Here is a 19400-nt window from a genome sequence, read left to right on the forward strand (position 1 = left end):
GAGGAAGGCCTAAGAGAACACTCTTGGAAGTTGTTAAACGCGATCTCTTAATTAATAATATTCCGAAAAGTTTGATAAATGATAGAGCACAATGGCGTCTTGCAATCCATGTAGCCGACTTCACCTAATGAGATAAAGGCTTGTTGTTGTTGTTGTTGTTGTTGTGTGCATAAAAAATATGCATTAGAAAACATTATTTTTTATCATTTCTTACAAAGTAGATTAGACAGATATTACTTGAATCTTGTTCAAACTATAAAAACATGCTCTTTAGAAATTAGACAAGGCATCCTCAAAAAAAAAATTACACAAATTCATCTGATTTTGCACTTAAAAAAATAAATAAATAAAGACACAGTACGAGCTGTTCTTCTAGCTTGACAAACAAACTGGCACCAAAATGCTATGTTGGGAATTCCTGAACTTGAATCATACAAATGTTTTAAATTAGACAATGTCAGATTACTTCCTTCCCCGGTTAAGCCTCTGCAGCTGATAATTGACACTTCCCCAGGCGTTTCTATTCTTTTTACTCTGAAACAAACAAGAGTCAGAAATTTTTCATACTCCTTAGTTCTCCTATAACATGATTTCACACACGCGCGCACTTACTTTTTGGAAAAATAAGGATCGAAAAGGAAGAATGGACAAGGAGAATGAACAAACATGCTTTCCTGAAAACAAAAACATCTATATTACCTGTGAATCCAAACAGGTTTTTAATAAATCCTTCTGTCGAGTACACACATCACTGTTGGCTTGGTTAACAGCCATACAGCTGAGAAAAGTCATCATTTCCTTCATGCAAGGTTTATGAAGTGAACCATATCTCTTAGGGTTAATGTAAAGTCCACCAGCTTTCCGCCCCATTATCCTGCAATTCAAACATCGCAATTCACCACGAAAATGTTAATAGCATTAAGATTTACATAGAAAGAAATATGTAAGCAAGTATTGAAGACACGAATTACAAATGTCAACATCAACTCAATAATACAAGTCTAATCCTCACTTCTCATGTCACTAAGGAATATTAATTCCACATGAGGAATAATGCAGGTGCAATTTTATAATCCCCAGATGCTAGCAAAGGAAACACTCATCCATGGACTAGAATATGCCCCAAGGACGTAACTGATTTTTGGTTGATTTGAATTAATTTCCCCCTCTTGATTAAAAATAGAGAGGGAGAGAGAGACACTAATCCATGGCTTCCTTTCTTTCTTTTCCTTTCTTTGTTTCTAGTCCATGTCACCGAATTGAAATATAACGTCTATGAGCAAAATTTTAAAATCCTGTTTTGATGCATTCAATATGATATAAAAAAAATGAGATCCATCTGGGATATGCATATAAATTAAAATAAATAAAAACTATGATATAAATTAAAGCGTGATTTTAAGACTTATCAACCATAAGCACAACTCCGCATTCAGTTTCTTATCCAAGTGTACGGAGGGAAAATGATCTACCATCAAACACTATGGGTCATTGTTTACTCAATAAGACGCCTTCTCCAAGTTCTACTCAGGTTTGGAAAAGATAAGATTAGCGAGGGGCATTCAATATTGTTTGGGGGGGGGGGGTAGATGGGACACACCATTTGGAGAAAATGACACTGTAATGCATAATAAATGGATGCTTAGGAATTGAATGAGAAAGGGGTACAATTAAAGTGACTGGTATTTGAAAGCTTCTAACTGATTTATAGATGGATTTAGAAAAGATGAAATGTACAGGTTTAGAACAGAGCAAGCTACCTTAATAAGGTTCAATAGAACAAGTTAGATCAATGAAGACGGCAATGGAACTAGTTGCAGAGTGCTTGACTAACAATGATGGGGTGCCTGAAGGCAGCTGATAGCCAGACGCACTGCTGGTGGAGAAGACGGCAAAGGAAAAAATTGATGAGTTGAAGAATGATGAAAAGTCGTTTGTTAGGCTTGACAAAGCATAAAAGTTGCGTCTGTGTTATTTACAAATTTGTGATTAATGAAAACAATGAAAAGCCCCTCTTCCACAATTCTATAGAACAAAATGTTAGAAAACATCAAAATTAAGGCTCTGTTTGATTGGGCATTCAATTTTTGTTTTTAAAAACCATTTTATAGGACAACTTTAAAAAACTACTTTTGAAAACAAAACAAAAATAAAATCTATTCAGAAATGTTAATTTGGAAACAGTTTCAGAGTTAGGGGGAAAACCTGCTTGGTATAGTTTGTTTTGAGGACAGGTTTTGAGAATAAGAAAATTAGGAAAAAAAATTAAATGAATTACTTTAAGTAAAGAACTTAGAAATATTTTATAAAACGTTATAGAATAGATTAAAGGCAATCATATTAATAAACTAAGTAACAAAAAAGGCACTTCAATCATAACCCTGCAGCAGCTTAACTAATAGACATTAAACATAAACTTGTTTGGGTTAATGCAATAAACAAATAAAACAGGTATTGGCAGAGATAATAGGGACATATACACTCAAGATTCTGCAAGCCTCCTATATTTTTTATCCTCTGCTTGAGTATATATGAAACTAAATATTCTTATCCTATAATTTCTGTCCATGCATGCAATTACACAATCAAGATTAGCATCATGTACCATTATGATTATGCAATTAGCGGATATAACACTTTCTCATCATAGTTATCACTGGTTAGAAACCAGCATCAAAACCATGAGAAGAGTAAGCAGAAATAAAAGACAATGCTGTCAACAAAGTGGCCAATGAGTGCGCAACGTTATGAGTGAAATTGTGAGACTATGAAGCAAGATACTTTAACTGAGATCTCATTCTAAGTAGTTCGAGGCTTCCATTCTAAATCTCTCGAATAAAACACAGAATTCTTCCCAAGCATAGAAGAAAATGCAGACTAGACGAAAACATTTACAGCTGCTTCACCCAAAGAAGATGCTCGCTTTCCAATAAAAGAAAATAGCCGATAATGGGAAAATTTAATACAAATACTTTGAATAGACAAGAAAGGAACACAAATGGATGAAGTTTATAAGCAAACACAGATGAAGGAGAAATAAATTCAAACACACACTCGATACAGCTACTTCATCACCAAACTAAAATAGATGAGGAATAAAAGGCTTCACAAAGAAAGATCGAATCCTGAGAGATAAAAGGGATGACCGGCGAGGGAGATGAAGGTTGAGAGTGAAAGAGAGAGAGAGTAATTCACGGAAGAAGATGAAGACGAAACTGAGAGTGAGTGAGAGCGCCAAGCACCTGAGAGCGGTGAAAGAGTGGCGAGGACAAGGACCGGCGAGCAGTGAGAGACAGAGCGAGAGAGGCGAGACAAGTGAGCAATAGAGAGACTACGACGAGAGATCCGCCAACGAGCAGCTAGTGTTCCGACGGAAACCTAATGCCAGATAATTACAAATTTGCCATTGATAATATTTTGTTAAAATAAAAATAATTTTAAAGAAAAAATAGGACTAGTTTTGAAAATCAGTTAAAAATTAAAAATCCGTTATTTTTATTGTTACCATTATAAGAAGGTTTTTAATTTTTTTTTAAATAGAAATCAAACAGATCACTATTTTTTTCATTTGTCAGAAATTATTGTTTAGTTTTTAAGAATATTTTACTAAATATAGGTTTAAATGCCTTTCGTTTATGCATTTTTGTCATGTTAATTTTTCAATTTTAATATAAATTTAATTAATTATTTGATGAGCCACAAAGATAAGTTGTAACAACCCTCATCAAACGTTGGTCTCACAATAACAATAATGCAAGAAAATTAATTAGTTGGTCTCTATAATTTTAACTTAATTAAAACACAATTTCTATATTTTTTATTAGGTTAAAAAGCAATCATAACATCTTAGTGGCTATCTTACAACTTTGACTCATACAACTTAATCCCTATAATTTTATCTATTTAAAAAGTTAATCCCTACATCTTAAAAAATAAAATTATAAAGAGTAAAATTCTTATTAAAGCTTAGCTATTAATATTTTAATGTTTTAAATTGTTAAAACTATAAGGACTTAGTTATATTGAATTAAAGTTTAAGAATTAAATTATAATTAAATTCAACTATAAGAACCAAAGGTATGTTTAGATTAGAAATTGCAAAACTGAAATTAAAATAAATTGAGATTTGCAATCTAAAATTAAGATAAAAGTCAATAATTGTAATGTGATTAATGTTTGGATGGACTTCTAAATTTTACATACAGCTAAAGCCAAAGGCTTATAGTTTCAACTTTCATATAAATGGTCTTGACCAAAAGCTCTTTTGACTACTCCCTCCATTTAAAAATGTAAGGCATTTTTAGTCGAATCTCACCTCTAATAAAATAGTTACTTACTTTCAAACTAACCCTATCATTCTATATTTACCCCTATTAGACACCCTATAATGAATATAAAGTCATTCATCAATAGGGATATTTTTGAAAAAAAATAATAATTACATCTCGAAAGACTAAAAATGTTTTATATTTTTTAACATCTAACTCCTCAAAAATTACCTTACATTTTTTGAATGGAAGGAATATGTTTTATCCTAACAACCTTTTAGGCTTTCCGATGAGCTTTGGATCCAAACCTCAATTTGAATTTTATCTAAACATATATATATAACTAGAATTGTATTAAATTAAAGTTTAAAAATTCAGCTATAGTGAAATCAAAAGCATAGAAATCAGATGGTAATTTTTTTTTTCAATAATATACTACTACAAGTGATTTAGAGTAAAAACAGGAAAGGAGGTCTGTAAAAGGCCTAGCTAGGTCTATTCTTTTTTTTTTCAGAAAAAAGGTGAAATGTAGACTTATGATTTGACTTATTTAAATAAATAAATTAAAACTCAAATTATATTATATGTAAGAGTTAATATGCAAAAATATTTATAAAATATTTTAAGAGGAGCTACTGGCATCCTTAACTCAAGTATAGTAGAATTTACCCATCAACTCTGAAAAAAGGTGCAAAAATCTCAAACTTATAACAAATACCTAACGTCCATTAAGTAAGGTTTGTGGGTTCCATTAAGTAAGATTGTGGGTTTCAGATGGTATGTCACATGTGAATGAGTTAGAGGCAAAAATATATATAGGGTACTACTACCAGTGCAATTTTGCCCATAAATCCTAAAATATGCAAAAAAAAACCCCAATTTGTAACAAATATACTTGTTAGCAAACCCCAATTCGTAAGAATTTAATTAAGATTAATTAAATTAATTAAGGACAAAATGGTGAAATAATGAGTTAATTAAGCCAAATGTGATTGGGGATCACTAATGGGCTCAATTGGACTCTTAAGTGGCATTGGATAGGGTTTAGAGGAATGATTGGGCCACTTTGGACCCAAGTAGATGGCACAATTTTGAGTTGGGCTGACTATGTCATTCACCATAACAAATGCATAATGATCTTGATCGTATGTTCTTTTTGAATAGTTTTGTCATGAATAAATATGTACTTTACACAAATAGAATCTTATTTGATTTTGATTATTGTTAAAACAAAGTATCCAACAATAATATGTTGAGCTTTTTTTTCTTTTCAATGTTTTGTCTCCGTGGGTTTTCATAGAAAGGTTTTCAACGAGGAGCAATTATTTTTTCAAATATTAATGTTGGAATTGTCCTAATAAACAAATATGCAAGATTGTCACGTGAACAAATTTGTTGAATATCTATATCACCACCCTTCATTAGCTTTTCATCCCACTGAGTTCTTCCTATTGTAGTTTTAGTGATGAACAATATTTGTTTTAAACATTCAAGAGAGAGTATTATAAATATTGTATTGTGAATGTACATAAATCCTATCTTTTAGTATTATTTATTCTCAATGTTTTAAACCCATAACCTTTCTAAGAGTTATATATAGCCTTCCTAACAAATGACTTGAAAGGAATTTTATATAAGTAATACCTTATAACCTTCAAATTAAATGTTGCATAATGTGTTATTATATTCTTCTTTATTTGTTTACAATATTAGGATTAGACTTTAATGGTGGGAGGCTTGTAGCTCAGGTGAATTAGAAACACTCCTCCAGTGTTTTTTCTTTCCCCTTTCTTGTTTATTATTTTCTCTCTCTCTCCCTTACTAATGATATTTCTTTTATTTTTATAACAATAACTATTATTTAAAATTTATTGACTATATCTCCTATCAAAGAAATGCGTTATCCCTGAATAATTCAAATTAAAATTAATGGAGGATAATCATGAATAAATATTAGATTCATTGAATTTTGGTTTGTTAAATATGTAAAAAAGAATATTAAAGTTCCATAAATACTTTGTAAAACCAATGAATCTAGCTTACTCCTATACAAATCATAACTTGTCAATTCAATCAAGACAGTAGCCCAAAATTTTGATACTAGTCATAAAACATGCATCAAAATGACTAACATGCATGAATCAAACAATTTAATGAACTAATTTACACCTTCAAAAAAGAGCTTAAAATTTAAATTTGTTAAATTGAATAAATTTTTATTAAAGTTTGAGTCACATGTAAATGACCTATTCAACGTATAAATTTTATGACAAGTTTTCTAGAACTTTTAAATTAGTTCAAATAATGAATAATCCTTATTATTAGTCAGTCAAGGTAGGACACATCACTTAGATATTTTTGTCCATCATTAAATGGATTATTTATACATAATGTGAAGTCCAAGTAGTTTTTAAAAAATTGAATTTTAAAGGGTTCATTATCATGATGCATGTTTTGGTCCATTCCAGAAATAATAGACAAAGATTAAAAAAGAAGAAGAAGAAGAAGTTATTCATTATCATTTGAAACTTTATAAGAAGCATGATAGTAAAGTTTCTAAAAATTAAATTAATGACAATTAAACTTTTAATATTTTTTAAAAAATAAGTTGCAAATATCAATTTAAACAATTATAAACAAAAGATTGTATTATCTATAATTTAAATATTGTATTTGCTATTAGAACTCATGAATTTGCAATTATTTGAATTAAGATTTGCAATTTACTTTTCAAAAATTTTTATCGTGGACTTAATTATTATTAATTTGTTCTTTCGTGACTTAATTGTTATTCTCCCAACTTTATGCTAGGGTAATAATAATATAGGTTATCAACAAAAATTCAAAATATTTTTAATTCATAGGAGATCCTCAACTTTTGAAGATACAAAATACTATCCAGAATAATGTTGTGAAATTTTGATCCCACATGATGATTCAATTGGTCAAATGAATCTTAGGCTATGCTTGGTATGGTTGAAGAGTTTTTGATAAAATTAAAACTGAAATTGAAATTGAAATAAAATTTGATTTTGAGAGTGTGTTTGACGCGACAATGAAATCCTAATATGATTTTAATAAAATATATATATTTAAAATAAAAAAAGACCAAAATGTACTTTTCAAAAAATTTTAAAAAACTCATCCCCATAAGCCTAGCAACCCCATCCCTCCCCTTCTCAAAAATGCAACGATAGACACAACTAGAAGGCAACAATGAACCTAAAAAAACAAAACAACAATTTAGCAATAGTGAACTAGAATTGAAAAGTTGATAACACTAGAACTAGAAGCACAACTCCAAACTAATTCCAGCTCAGAGCCTTCATATGTTTTAGGCAAGATGCATCGTCAAATGGGTGGATGATATCATTCAAGATCTCAAATGACTGCGTTGTCGACCATGATGGTCACATCGTTCATTGATGAAGTTCCTTCCTTACGTTTCAGGCAAGCCTCCACTTGCTAACCTCAACAAGCTCCCCTAGACCAAGCAACTGCCAAATGGGCTGACAACATCACTCAAGATGTCAGATAAATGAGCCAAAGATCAAGTTGGATTGGGGATGTCAAAGGTAGGGAGAAGAGACAATAATAGGGTTGTGAGGGTGGCAAAAGTGTGACAAGAAGACAGAGGTGTGAGATCGAGATTGAAACGAAGTGGAGGGCATTGAGGTCTTTAGGGATGAATTCCATGGAATCCAACCAATTCCATAGAGCATGTGAGAGAATCAGATTCTGACATTTTTCCCAGAATTGAATTCCTTGGGAATCACAACTCTCGCCAACCAAATGCACTTGCATCAGATTCCACTTTTGATTCTGTTTTCTTCTTCCCAGTTTAATGATGCCAAACAAGGCCTTAGTATAATGTAGAACATCATTAAAATTAAGCTTTTTTAAGAATCGATTAAAATAGATGAAATCTTTTTTTTTATTTTCATCATATAACTTAACTTGATTTGGCTACGTTCAGATGAATATATCTATTGTTCCAGGTTTCAAAAATTGAATAAATTTTAAAAGCATTTATCAATATAGATTTTTCTTCAATTTAATCTTCATTACTAATGACTAATTTGATAATTGACCACATAATACAAACAAATTCAACCAAATAGAAAATTATTTATAACAATATTGTAAAATTTTGATGAGACGGGATGATTTAATAATTGGTGAAATGAATATTTAGATCAGTTCAAAACACTGTCAAAAGTAGGCCTTTTAAGGATCGGTTAAAATAGATAATTTTTTTAATTTTATTAGATAAATTAATTAACTTCATTTGATTATCTTCAAATAAATGTTCCCGTCATTTTAATTATCTTCAATAATCTTTATCCACATATATTTTCTTACCATTCAGTCTTGATTACTAATTATTAATTTGATAATGTACGTACAACATGACATGAACAAATTTAACTAAATAAACAATTATATGTAATAATGTTGTAAAGTTTTGAATTTTTGATAAGATGGGATGATTCAATTGGTTAAGTGAATCTTAGTATAGCAAAAAATGCCATTAAAATTATGCCTTTTAAGAACCAGTTGAAGAAGGGAGAATGACAATGAGGGCCCTAAAAGAAAAAAAAGCATTACAATAAGGGCCTATCAGTTTTGCATTAGATATTGTGTTATAAAATATGGACATGTTGTTGTTAAAAATGAACCTTAACTTGATAAATTTTTGAAGAAGCCCTAACAAAAAATATAAGTTAAGGTTCTTCTTTTAATAACAACATGTTCGTATTTTCACAATATAATATCCGATGCAAAATTAATAGGTTCTTATTATAATAATTTCTTTTTTAAGTCCTTCAATGTCATTCTCCCAAAAAAGAACCAGAATAGATAAAATCTTATTTTAAATTTCATTATATAAATTAACTTAATTTGATTATATTTATATGAATGTACTTATCATATTAACCTTCAGTGATCAAGGTTATCAACATTTTGATATTGGTCATAAGAGATACCTCAAATGATTAACATGAAATGAGTCAAACAATTTAAGGAACTAAGTTATACCTTAAAAAAAAGGTAAACATTTAAATAATTTAACCAAATAACATAAAAATTTCTTAGCCTTTAGAGTCACATGTAGATATCTTCTTTAATCAATAAATTTTATGATAAGTTCTAATATAATTTTAAAATTTGTTCAAATAATCCTTATTATTAGTTTGTTAACCCACTTGTTAAGATATAATCCACATAAAATGGATTATCATGTGAAGTCCAAATGTTTATGAAAAAAAATTATGTTTAAAAGCTTGGAAGAATTATATTGAAGTCTCACACAAGAAAATTAATTACTGTAAGAAATATTAATAATTGAACTAAACTGTATTGATAACATAACTAGTTGTCAATACAGTTTTGTTCAGTTGTTAATGGATCTCGCAGTAATTAACTTTTCTGTGTGAGACCTGGTTGTAATTCTCCCTAAAAACATCATTAGTAGTCAAACGCTATCATGTCTTGATCTTCCTGTGAAATACTATTTAAAAAAATCAAATAGTATAGTTATCTCAAATTATAAGACACTTTAAAGAGAGATTCAACATCTTGAATTATAAGACCTTTTGACAAAAAATAAAGTTTTATTAATGATACTTTTCCATATTACTCTTCTAATATATTTTCTCTTCTTAACAGTCTTTCACAGATAGAGTATTAAATTAATGGCATTTTTGTAAGTTTATAATTTTGTTTTGAAAAAGTAAGGTAGTAAAGTATATTTAATAAATTTTATTAGTATATGTAATTTTATTTAAAAGTGTCCTATATAAATTGGGATGAAGGAAGTAGAAGTTATTCATTATTATTTACATGTATGAACATTATGTAATAACAATATATGCTATCTAGAAAAAAAAACAGTATATCATCTAGACATATTTCTCATATGGTTCGTAACATTCTAAAAATTAACCTCTTATTAATTAGACTAATTAAGGTTAATTAAGTAAAATTAGTTTGGTGTGTGGTCAGAAAGGATTAATGAATATTTTGAATTGTGTTTTCAGCCCTAGGTTTAAGTTCAAAGTAAAATTGGGTCACTTAGATCTCAAAAAAAGAGAAAAACAAAGAAGAATGCCCCTGTGTCAGATGTCGCGATGTGTGTGTCATGCGCTACAGTGCAATAGCCTGAAGGAACCTTTTTTGTATCATATGTCATGGAGCGTGTGACATGAGCTGTAGCACACGGCCAAAATCTGACATTAATAAAGTTGCATTCTAAGGCAAAAAAAGAGAGAGAAAACAAACATATTGGACGAGAGAGATGAAGGAGGCTTGGGAGCTCTGCTAGGATTTGCATCCTAAAGGATTTTAGAGCATTTAGAAGTTAACAAATACAAGAGGTAAATTTCTCAAACCTTACCCTTCCTCTTATGATAGTCTTAGAGGTTAGAGTTTATTGTTAGATGTGATTTTTGATACATAAAAGCTATGAGTTTGAATTTATTAACTTAAATAAAGTTAATAGGGGTTATTTGAATTGTTTAAACTTTACACATTTGGTGGTTGATGATGCATTTATGGCCAAATTTTGATATCTAATAGGGTGGTTGGAAAAGTTTGAATGTCATTAATGATGAGCTCGGAGATTAATGAAGTTAGTTAGGGTTAACGTAAGTTAATAAATCCAATAGGTAAGCCTAGATGCTAGAAATGAGAACATTGGGATATTTCAAGTGTTGAAATAAAAATTTAAATTGTGCAAATGGTGATAATGATGAGTTTAAACATGATTAATTGTAGATTAATTATTTGTGCACCTATTGGCTTGAGAGCAAGCTTGGAAGCAAATTGTTTAAGGGGTAAACTTTTAATCTCTAAAAGATTTGAGATAATAGAGGGAAATCTTTTTTGTATAGTTGTGTATTAATTGATTTATGCTTTCAAAAATGAATGATTGAATCGCATGACTTTAATTATGTGCAAATTGAACAATGAGATTTTATTGATCATTGGATTAATAACATGATGTGACTAAGTATGAGTTGATTACATTGTTGCACTATCATGATGTGAAATACATGAGAAAAATGATAATATGCTTGTAAATATTTATGTATGAGGGTATGTGATATGTGTTGATGAGAAGAATTATTTGTGATGCTCACATGTTCTAGTCTATTAAATAATCAAAAACAACAAGCTTGTTATTGTGAGATACAAGCATGTGTGTATGAGAGAGCATGAAACACTACATGACTATTTCACCGAAAGTTCGTTTAAAGAGAGGAGTAGATAAAAATTCACATGATAATGGCTGCCAATCATTAGAATCGAGGGGTAGCTTTGTCCCATTGTTTGTTGAGAGATTGTCCTATTATTTGTCAAGGGACTTGACTCTAGCCATCTCTACTTGTTTGTTGAGGTGACTAGTTAGGGTTTATGATACCTCAGAGATTTGAGAATAGGGAAAGTTATGGTTCAACAATGAGCATGGTATCTTTGGCTGGGTCACTCCTTGTGATTGGTGAGATTAGGTAGTTCATTCTCATAGACAGAGCCTTAATTGAATTATAGCTAATGGTTTTGGTCGGAAGGTATGAGGAGGATATAAGGGTAGTTCATTCATGCATAATATCTAATAAATCACATAGTTGTTAAGTTTGTGACAAGTCATGATCATTGAATTGCTATTGCCACATGGTTGTTAGTATTATGGCAATGAGCATTATGATATGATTGTGAGATATATGATAAATTTTGCACGTTTGTGATATGAGCTAAGTTTGTTCATGTGGTTTTGTACTTGTATATATATACATATATATATATATATATGTTTAAATATCAATTAATATGCAATTGCATAGGATGTATGTACCTTAGTTATTGAGTAGTTGTACTCACTTATCTCTCTTTAAATTTTACAAGTTCTAGCTTGAGTGTAGATAAGGAAAAAGCTCTAGAGGTTTAGGAATTTGATATTCCTACTGTAAAGGCTCCCATCTTAATTTATTTTTATGTGGTTATAAAGATATTGCCAACTAGGAATGCATTTTGAGTATACTTACACTATAGAGATTTTCATGATTTGATTGTCATATTTTAGACCCTAGAATGTTTGTATGTAGATTTGATTATTTTCAATAGAGCTAAAATATTAGTACAAGTATAGGACAAGTGGTGATATTATTATGGTTGAATCAATTTGAAATTATGCCATAATGAACCTCCCCCATTGTTTTTGATATCGAGAGGGTGGGAGTTGAAAATGAGATAGTGTTGTTATTATGTGCATGTGGTGTATTGCACGAGTTATTCTAAGTCCATTTTATGATCTAAATGTCAATTGTAGCTTTGGCACATATGTTTGAGTTTTAAACACCCTTATGATGTGAAAAGTGAAAAAATATGTTTGAATGTCCAACTCCTTTATGTGAAATCTTTTGGGAGTACAACCATGTCATTAGCTAGCTAGTTTATGTAAAATGCTTCTTGTAGACATCTAAACTATTTCGGTAGAAGATCGGACGAAGAAATAAGGCCTATCGAATGTTGTCCTTTGGTGAAGTCATATGATGGCACAATGTTATCAAATTCTATATAGCGCTACAGCATATGGCTCTTATGTAAAATCTCACTCCATTAAACACAATTAACTAATAAAATCATGATAATTAAAGGATTAATTTCAAGAGTAATTACCAAGTTTTAATTCAAATTCAAGGGATCTCAAGTTTTTTCCAAATCAAAATGAGTTCAAAACAATCATAAACTCTTATATCAGAGTAAGAACAAGTTATGAAAGTATGAGATACCTCGAAGAAGTGAAAGAAATAAAAAACGATTGAAAAATAACTCTTTCGCTGTGTGATAAGGCAATGTGCCATGGCTTGTGCACACTGCACCACGGTGTGTTGCTCTCTAGCACCATGTGCCATGGTATGTTGCATAAAAATATCAGCAATTTTGTTATCATTTGATAACAAATTCAGGAAACTTTTGACGCACCCTAATTCTACATTCGATGTCTGAATGATGTGATCTAAGTGTCTACGAAAAGATCTTTGCATGAACTAGCTAGTGGCATAGGTTTAACTTCCAAAATAACTCACACCAGGAAGTTGAACACCTAAATATATTTTGACCATTTTTCACAACTTTCACACAAAAATGGTGTTCAAAACTCTTAACAAGTGCCAAAAACCTTTTATAACACCTGGACCATATCCATTAGACTTAGAACTATTAGTACAACACGTCACACACACACACATTTACACAATAGTATAATATAAGTTCACTCCTCAACCCCTTTTTACCAAAAACAAAGGGGGAGGTAATTTTCATTGCATTGCATCAAAAATCATTGTAACATATTTAAAACATCTTTTCTATACTTACACTAGTATTTTGGCCTTATAAACATATATATCTCATCATACACAATTACTTAGGGCCTAAAATACAAATCAAACATTTACAATAATAAAGTAGTACAAGTGTGAGGACATGCAACTTAGAATTGGCAATTATACACTATTACACAAAATAAAACTAAACTAGAGGCATACAATAGGAATGTCCTAATTCCTAGCCTTTTAGACCTTTTCCCTCTCTGCACCAGAGTTAGAGCCTAAAAAGTGTTAAATAAAAGGGGTGAGTCTAGCTACTTAATAACTAAGATAAAACCTACTTTATACATTTATATATCAATTATAAACCAATCACATGCATATGAAATCAAGTACTTAAAACATGCTCACACACATCATAACTCATCATTTCTCATTTAATAACATCTTTATCTCACATATATTAGGTGCATTGTCACAATATTCTCAAATATGTGACCATGACCCCTTATTCAGGTGACTTGCCACAACTCAACATGTGTGACACATCATATATTTATATAGGCAATGATCAACCAACCTTATACCCTCCTTATGTTCTTAGACTAAAACCATGGGCTATAACACTAAATAGGGTTCCATTCGTGTAATTGGACTACCCAAACTCATCAATCATAAGGTGTGACCTAGCCAAAGATCACATGACTCACTCTCAAACCATGGCTTCCCCCATTCTCGAATCTCTATGGTGTCATACCCTAGGCTATTCCCTTTATTGAACTGATAGAACAAGCTAGGTTCTAGTCCCTCGATAAACTATAGGACAGTCCCTTAACAAACTATAGGACAAGGCTATATCTAGTATACTGGAGGGCATCCAAAATACCATATAGATTTTTCTTTACCCCCAATCCCTAGTCGAACTCCCGCCCTCTGATCATGCCATATATGATACCCAATCATTTTCACATTTTTATTTTCATTTACTCATTATCGCAATAATTACGTTAGACTCTTGACCATGCACTACCCAAGTATACATCCTAATCATTTTCTCAACATTATTTTCACTTATCTCAAAAATTCATTTCTTCATTAACACACATTTATCTTAACACAACATTGTAACCTCCCTGAAGTTAAACTACAAATTACTCTAAAACATAGTTATCTGAGGGTTTAAAAGAAGGATTTTCTCAAAATTATTTCAAAGGAATCCTAATTTGCCATTTCAAATCTCAAATATAATTTAAGAACTCTAAATCAGAGTTTTAAAAATAAAGCGAAAGCTTGGAAGACAATGGGACCTAAATAATGAGTTTTAAACTCAAAACAGATTTTCACACAGAATTTGACACGTGCACTATGGCTTACGACTTGTATGCCACGGTGTGTCTTCTCTGTGCCATGCATCATGGCGCATTGCATGAAATTTGATAGATCAGTGCTATTATTTAACAGCATAGGGAGTAAACTTCTGACACGTTCTAAATCTCCGTCCGACGTTCAATTGAGGTGGTTTCAGTGTCTATACGGAGCTTTCTTCTAACTCTAGATAATGGCACTAGTTTCATACTCAAATTCATGTTCTATCAAAAGTTAGATACTAAAACTCATTTTGATACATTTTCACAAAATTTTTCAAATGGGGTGTCCCAACTCAACCATACTTGCCAATAGCCTACACCAACCTTCCGACCACACTCAATAGACTCTTGCGGACTCGTGCAACACACCACACATAACCAAAAACACTTATTTCACAAAATCACCACTCAACCTTAATTTTCACAAAACATAGAAGGGGAGGAAAAGTTGCACAAAATCAACCATTTCATTCATATTTCTCAAAAATACATATGTTCATACTTGTACAAGTATTTTGGCCCTATCCTAAGGTTCACAATAAAAACTCACTAATCCAGGGTACAAAATACATTAGTTAAACACAAAATCATGCAAGTAGTATACCAATCATGAAAATTAATCTTAGTTGGCAATTAAATTAACAAATACACATGCAAATAACAAAAGAGAGGCATATAAAGGATTTACTCCACCAATCCTAAGCCTCAGTATGTTTTCCCTGACTTGGATCCAATAAGTTAAGTCCTGAAAATATTGAGAATTAAGGGGTGAGTACAATCACTCAGTAACCAAGTTTCATTTAACCCTTACAGTTATATATTAATTGTAAATAGATGCAATTAGGCACATAAACATATATTTCACATAGCATTAGGCCACGGTTCACAAAACTAACAACCATGTGACCGAGCTTATAAAAAAACACTATATCATGTTATTTTCAAGACATAACTCAGGGTTGCAAAAATAACAACTATGTGCCCTTAACACGTGCCAGACCACAAAACTAACAACCATGTAGCCAAACTTATATGTATGATCATATGCCAAACTTATATCCTCTTGTTACCTCCGACACAAAACTGGTGGCTATCACAAGGCTATATCCTTTACGAACTAACCTAGCCTTCCACTTGTGCGGAGCTATCGGGCTAGGGTTAACTCACTCACTTATGTAATCTGGTTTCCCCAATACTAACAACCATGGGGTGTCGTATCCCTAATTTAACCTTCTCATGAACCGGTAGAGACTAATTAGGTTTGAGTCCCTCATAGAATAAGTAGGATAGTCTCGAATCAACCATGGGACAAGGGCTACCTCTCGATTCTAACGATCGGTGCCAAGGCTAGTTCTTGATTCCAACAGTCACTACCAATACCACATGAATTTCAACTAATCTATTAATCTCCCTAGGCGAACTCTCGCCAATGATCATGTTATGCATATCTCACACATAATATGCATTTTAACAATCTTTTCTCAACACATGAACTCACATAACACAATTGCTCTACACTTTAACACATATTTTATCACAATTCTCCACCCCTATTCATAATTTACAATTAATTTCATAAAACATCAAGGGTGGTAGAAATCAAGGTTTTCTTTCAAAAGAAACCATTTCATAATCACGCACTTGCCAACATGCATCATCAAATTAACCATAAATCACATTTCACAATGCAATTAACATACAACTATAAAAATTAAGTTTCCCTTGATTACCTCAAACCTTTGAGAGGTCAAAAGTTTATCCCTCACTATATCAACTTCTCAAAGCTTCAACAAGCTTGAAAGGTGCCAAGACGAATCTCTCTATAACCATATCACAAGGATATCATTATCATCTAGCTCTTTAAGCTTTATTAACATAAAACTCCTCATACACTATTTTAGTAACTCATAATCACTACCCATTTATACCCAATGGGCTCATTAGATTTCATTAATGCACATTATCATTAATAACACATCAAACCATCATTAATGCACATTAACCTCTCCCAACTACCTCATAAATATCAATTTTTAGACATTTAATGCTCCCATGGACCAACCACTTTCAAAATCATCAATATGATATTCCAATACATTAAATTACTCCTACTGACCTTATTTTAACTAATGGAATTGAACCCATACTCTTATGGATGGAAAATCCATCTCCCAACTCAAACCTTACCATAAATAATCATAAATGAGGGAGAGAAAGGAAGAAGAAGGTACCATGATCTTACCTTGGGTGTTTGGGAGCTCTAATCTATCAACAATGGGACCAAAAGTCATGCCTTAGCAGAGCCAAAACAAAGCTCTTTGTTTTCCTCCTCTTTCTCTCTTCTGTTTTCACACAGAGACGAATTAGATATATTTGATTTTTGGCCGTGCGCCGCGGTGCATGGCACAGAGGAGCGCACTATGTTTAAATTGTGTCTGTGTGCCACGGCGAACCAACCACGCGCCACGGCGTGTGGCACAAAATACAACTCTTGACTTTTTCATCCTCTTTCCTTACCCGGGTGGCCCGCCATTAATCTAGACCCACTTCTAAGGCTGAAATCACGTCAATTATGCTAAGTTAAGTTCCTTTGGCTACACACCTCGTTAACTCACTAACTACCGTAATTAAGTTAACAAATCAGGGTTAAAATTTTTCGGATGTTACAAACATCACATTCATTTTCCTAAAGACATATGCATGTTCATAGTTTGCAAACCATCTTGATTTCACATTTTGCAATTCAAGCTAAAAATAACATTATACACATTCAAATTTTCATACACTTACAAAAGCTAATACATGCTTTCACATTGAGAATCAATTCATGCATGCAATATTCACAACTCACAGTTAGTAATCAATTAACAATTAATTAACTTATAACTACTCAAAGTAGGGTTTCTCTGATTATCTCAAACCTTTGAGAGGCTAAAAGTTTTTCCCTCAATGCTAATAGCTTCCAAGCTTGAATTTCCAAGTCAATTAGGTGACTAGGAGCTAAAATCTACAATTCAACAAGTTAATCTCTATTAATATAGCTAAACTCAAGCATTAACTCTCATTTCTCTACTTTTAAATTGCCTAATGCCCACTCCACAAGAGTTTGACCCTAACCATTGGGTTTATTAATAATCTTTAGTCTCCAATAACATTAGTGAGCCATTAAACTCCCATTAATGGCATCACACTCTTCCAACAACTCACATTAAATACAAATTTCAAGTATTTATGGTGCCCAACCACCTAAGACACCAAAATTTATTATATCTAGGTTTAGATACTCTAATCTACTCCCATTAACTCTATTTGATTTAATAAATTTGAACCCATAACCTATATGAACCAAAAATTATCTTCCATTATCAAACCTTAACTATAAACTCATAAATGTGAAAGAAATGGGGAGATTAATGTGTTGGATAGGAAGGCACAATGAAAGATTAAAATTTTAAAGTCCCTATCTTGATGTGGACTGAACGAATTCGTTTAAGTCAAGATAGATAGAAGAGTTACCTTTTAATTCTTTGAACTTGGTGCACATTCTCTTCAAGAGTTTGTATCTCAGGAACTGACAATGTAATCTACTCCCTCTATCAGTATCCACATGAATAGCTCTCTAACTCGAATAGCGTGCTGGTGCTCCTAGTGTCCATTCTTCTTTGAACGTTAGTTTTCCTTTCTATAGGGTATTTTGTGGCTCTCAGAGTTTTTTTTTTTTGTCGTCAGAACTTTTCTAACTCTCTTCTACTCCATAAAGGACGTTCCTATCCATATATATAGTGTATGGATTAGGGTTTTTATCTTCTACTTAAAGAGCCCATAAAAATTTAATTAAATTTATCTCATAAATTTAATCCATGATATCATATCAAATTTGAATTTATCTTATAAATTTAAATTATAAAAACTGACATGATATTCCCTCAGATCATGTTAGTTATTAAATTTAATCTATCATAAAATTAAATTTTAAACTAGCACAATATAATATAATATAATATAAATAATATAATATAATATATGTTACATATACATATTATATTATATATATACACGAATACATACATACATACATACATACATACATACATATATTTTATATATATATATATTATATTTAATTTTATATATCATATACACATATCATATATATATTATATATACGTACACACATATGAATATATATATATTGTGTATATATATATCATATTTTGAATTTTATATTTCATATAAATATATATAAATATTTATCAAATAAATATTCATACATATATAATTCATTCACCTTATATCACATTCATTGAATCTAAACATATTTCAAATTTAATGAACTTGGACATTATAGCTTGAGTTGAGTTGTTCTTATATGCGACCCTGTAGGCCCATAAGAAGTTGGCAATAAGCTAATTACACTATTAGCCCACATGTCACAA

The 19400-nt window shown here is 31.2% G+C and overlaps 1 protein-coding gene across 1 annotated transcript; it reads right to left on the bottom strand.

The window, feature by feature from the left end:
• Positions 1-297: 297 nt before the first annotated feature.
• LOC129291432 (uncharacterized) lies at positions 298-3363 on the bottom strand. Its single transcript, XM_054928768.1, has 3 exons — positions 3243-3363; positions 700-874; positions 298-534 (listed from the first exon to the last, which is right to left on the bottom strand). Exons 2-3 carry the CDS (start codon positions 868-870, stop codon positions 463-465), a joined length of 243 nt encoding a protein of 80 aa, XP_054784743.1. The 5' UTR covers positions 871-874; positions 3243-3363; the 3' UTR covers positions 298-462.
• Between the last annotated feature and the right edge of the window lie 16037 nt (positions 3364-19400).

Source organism: Prosopis cineraria, unplaced genomic scaffold (genome assembly GCF_029017545.1).
Source record: "Prosopis cineraria cultivar Desert tree isolate PC_DT_omini unplaced genomic scaffold, ASM2901754v1 PC13, whole genome shotgun sequence".
In the NCBI taxonomy this organism is placed as follows: domain Eukaryota; kingdom Viridiplantae; phylum Streptophyta; class Magnoliopsida; order Fabales; family Fabaceae; genus Prosopis; species Prosopis cineraria.

What these genes read in the sequence shown, in the direction of transcription:
- LOC129291432 (XM_054928768.1), bottom strand. Translation starts at nt 870, where the DNA reads ATGGGGCGGAAAGCTGGTGGACTTTACATTAACCCTAAGAGATATGGT. An exon ending in AAACCTGTTTGGATTCACAG is followed by an intron (nt 535 to 699) that starts GTAATATAGATG and finishes TGTTTGTTTCAG; the next exon opens with AGTAAAAAGAATAGAAACGC.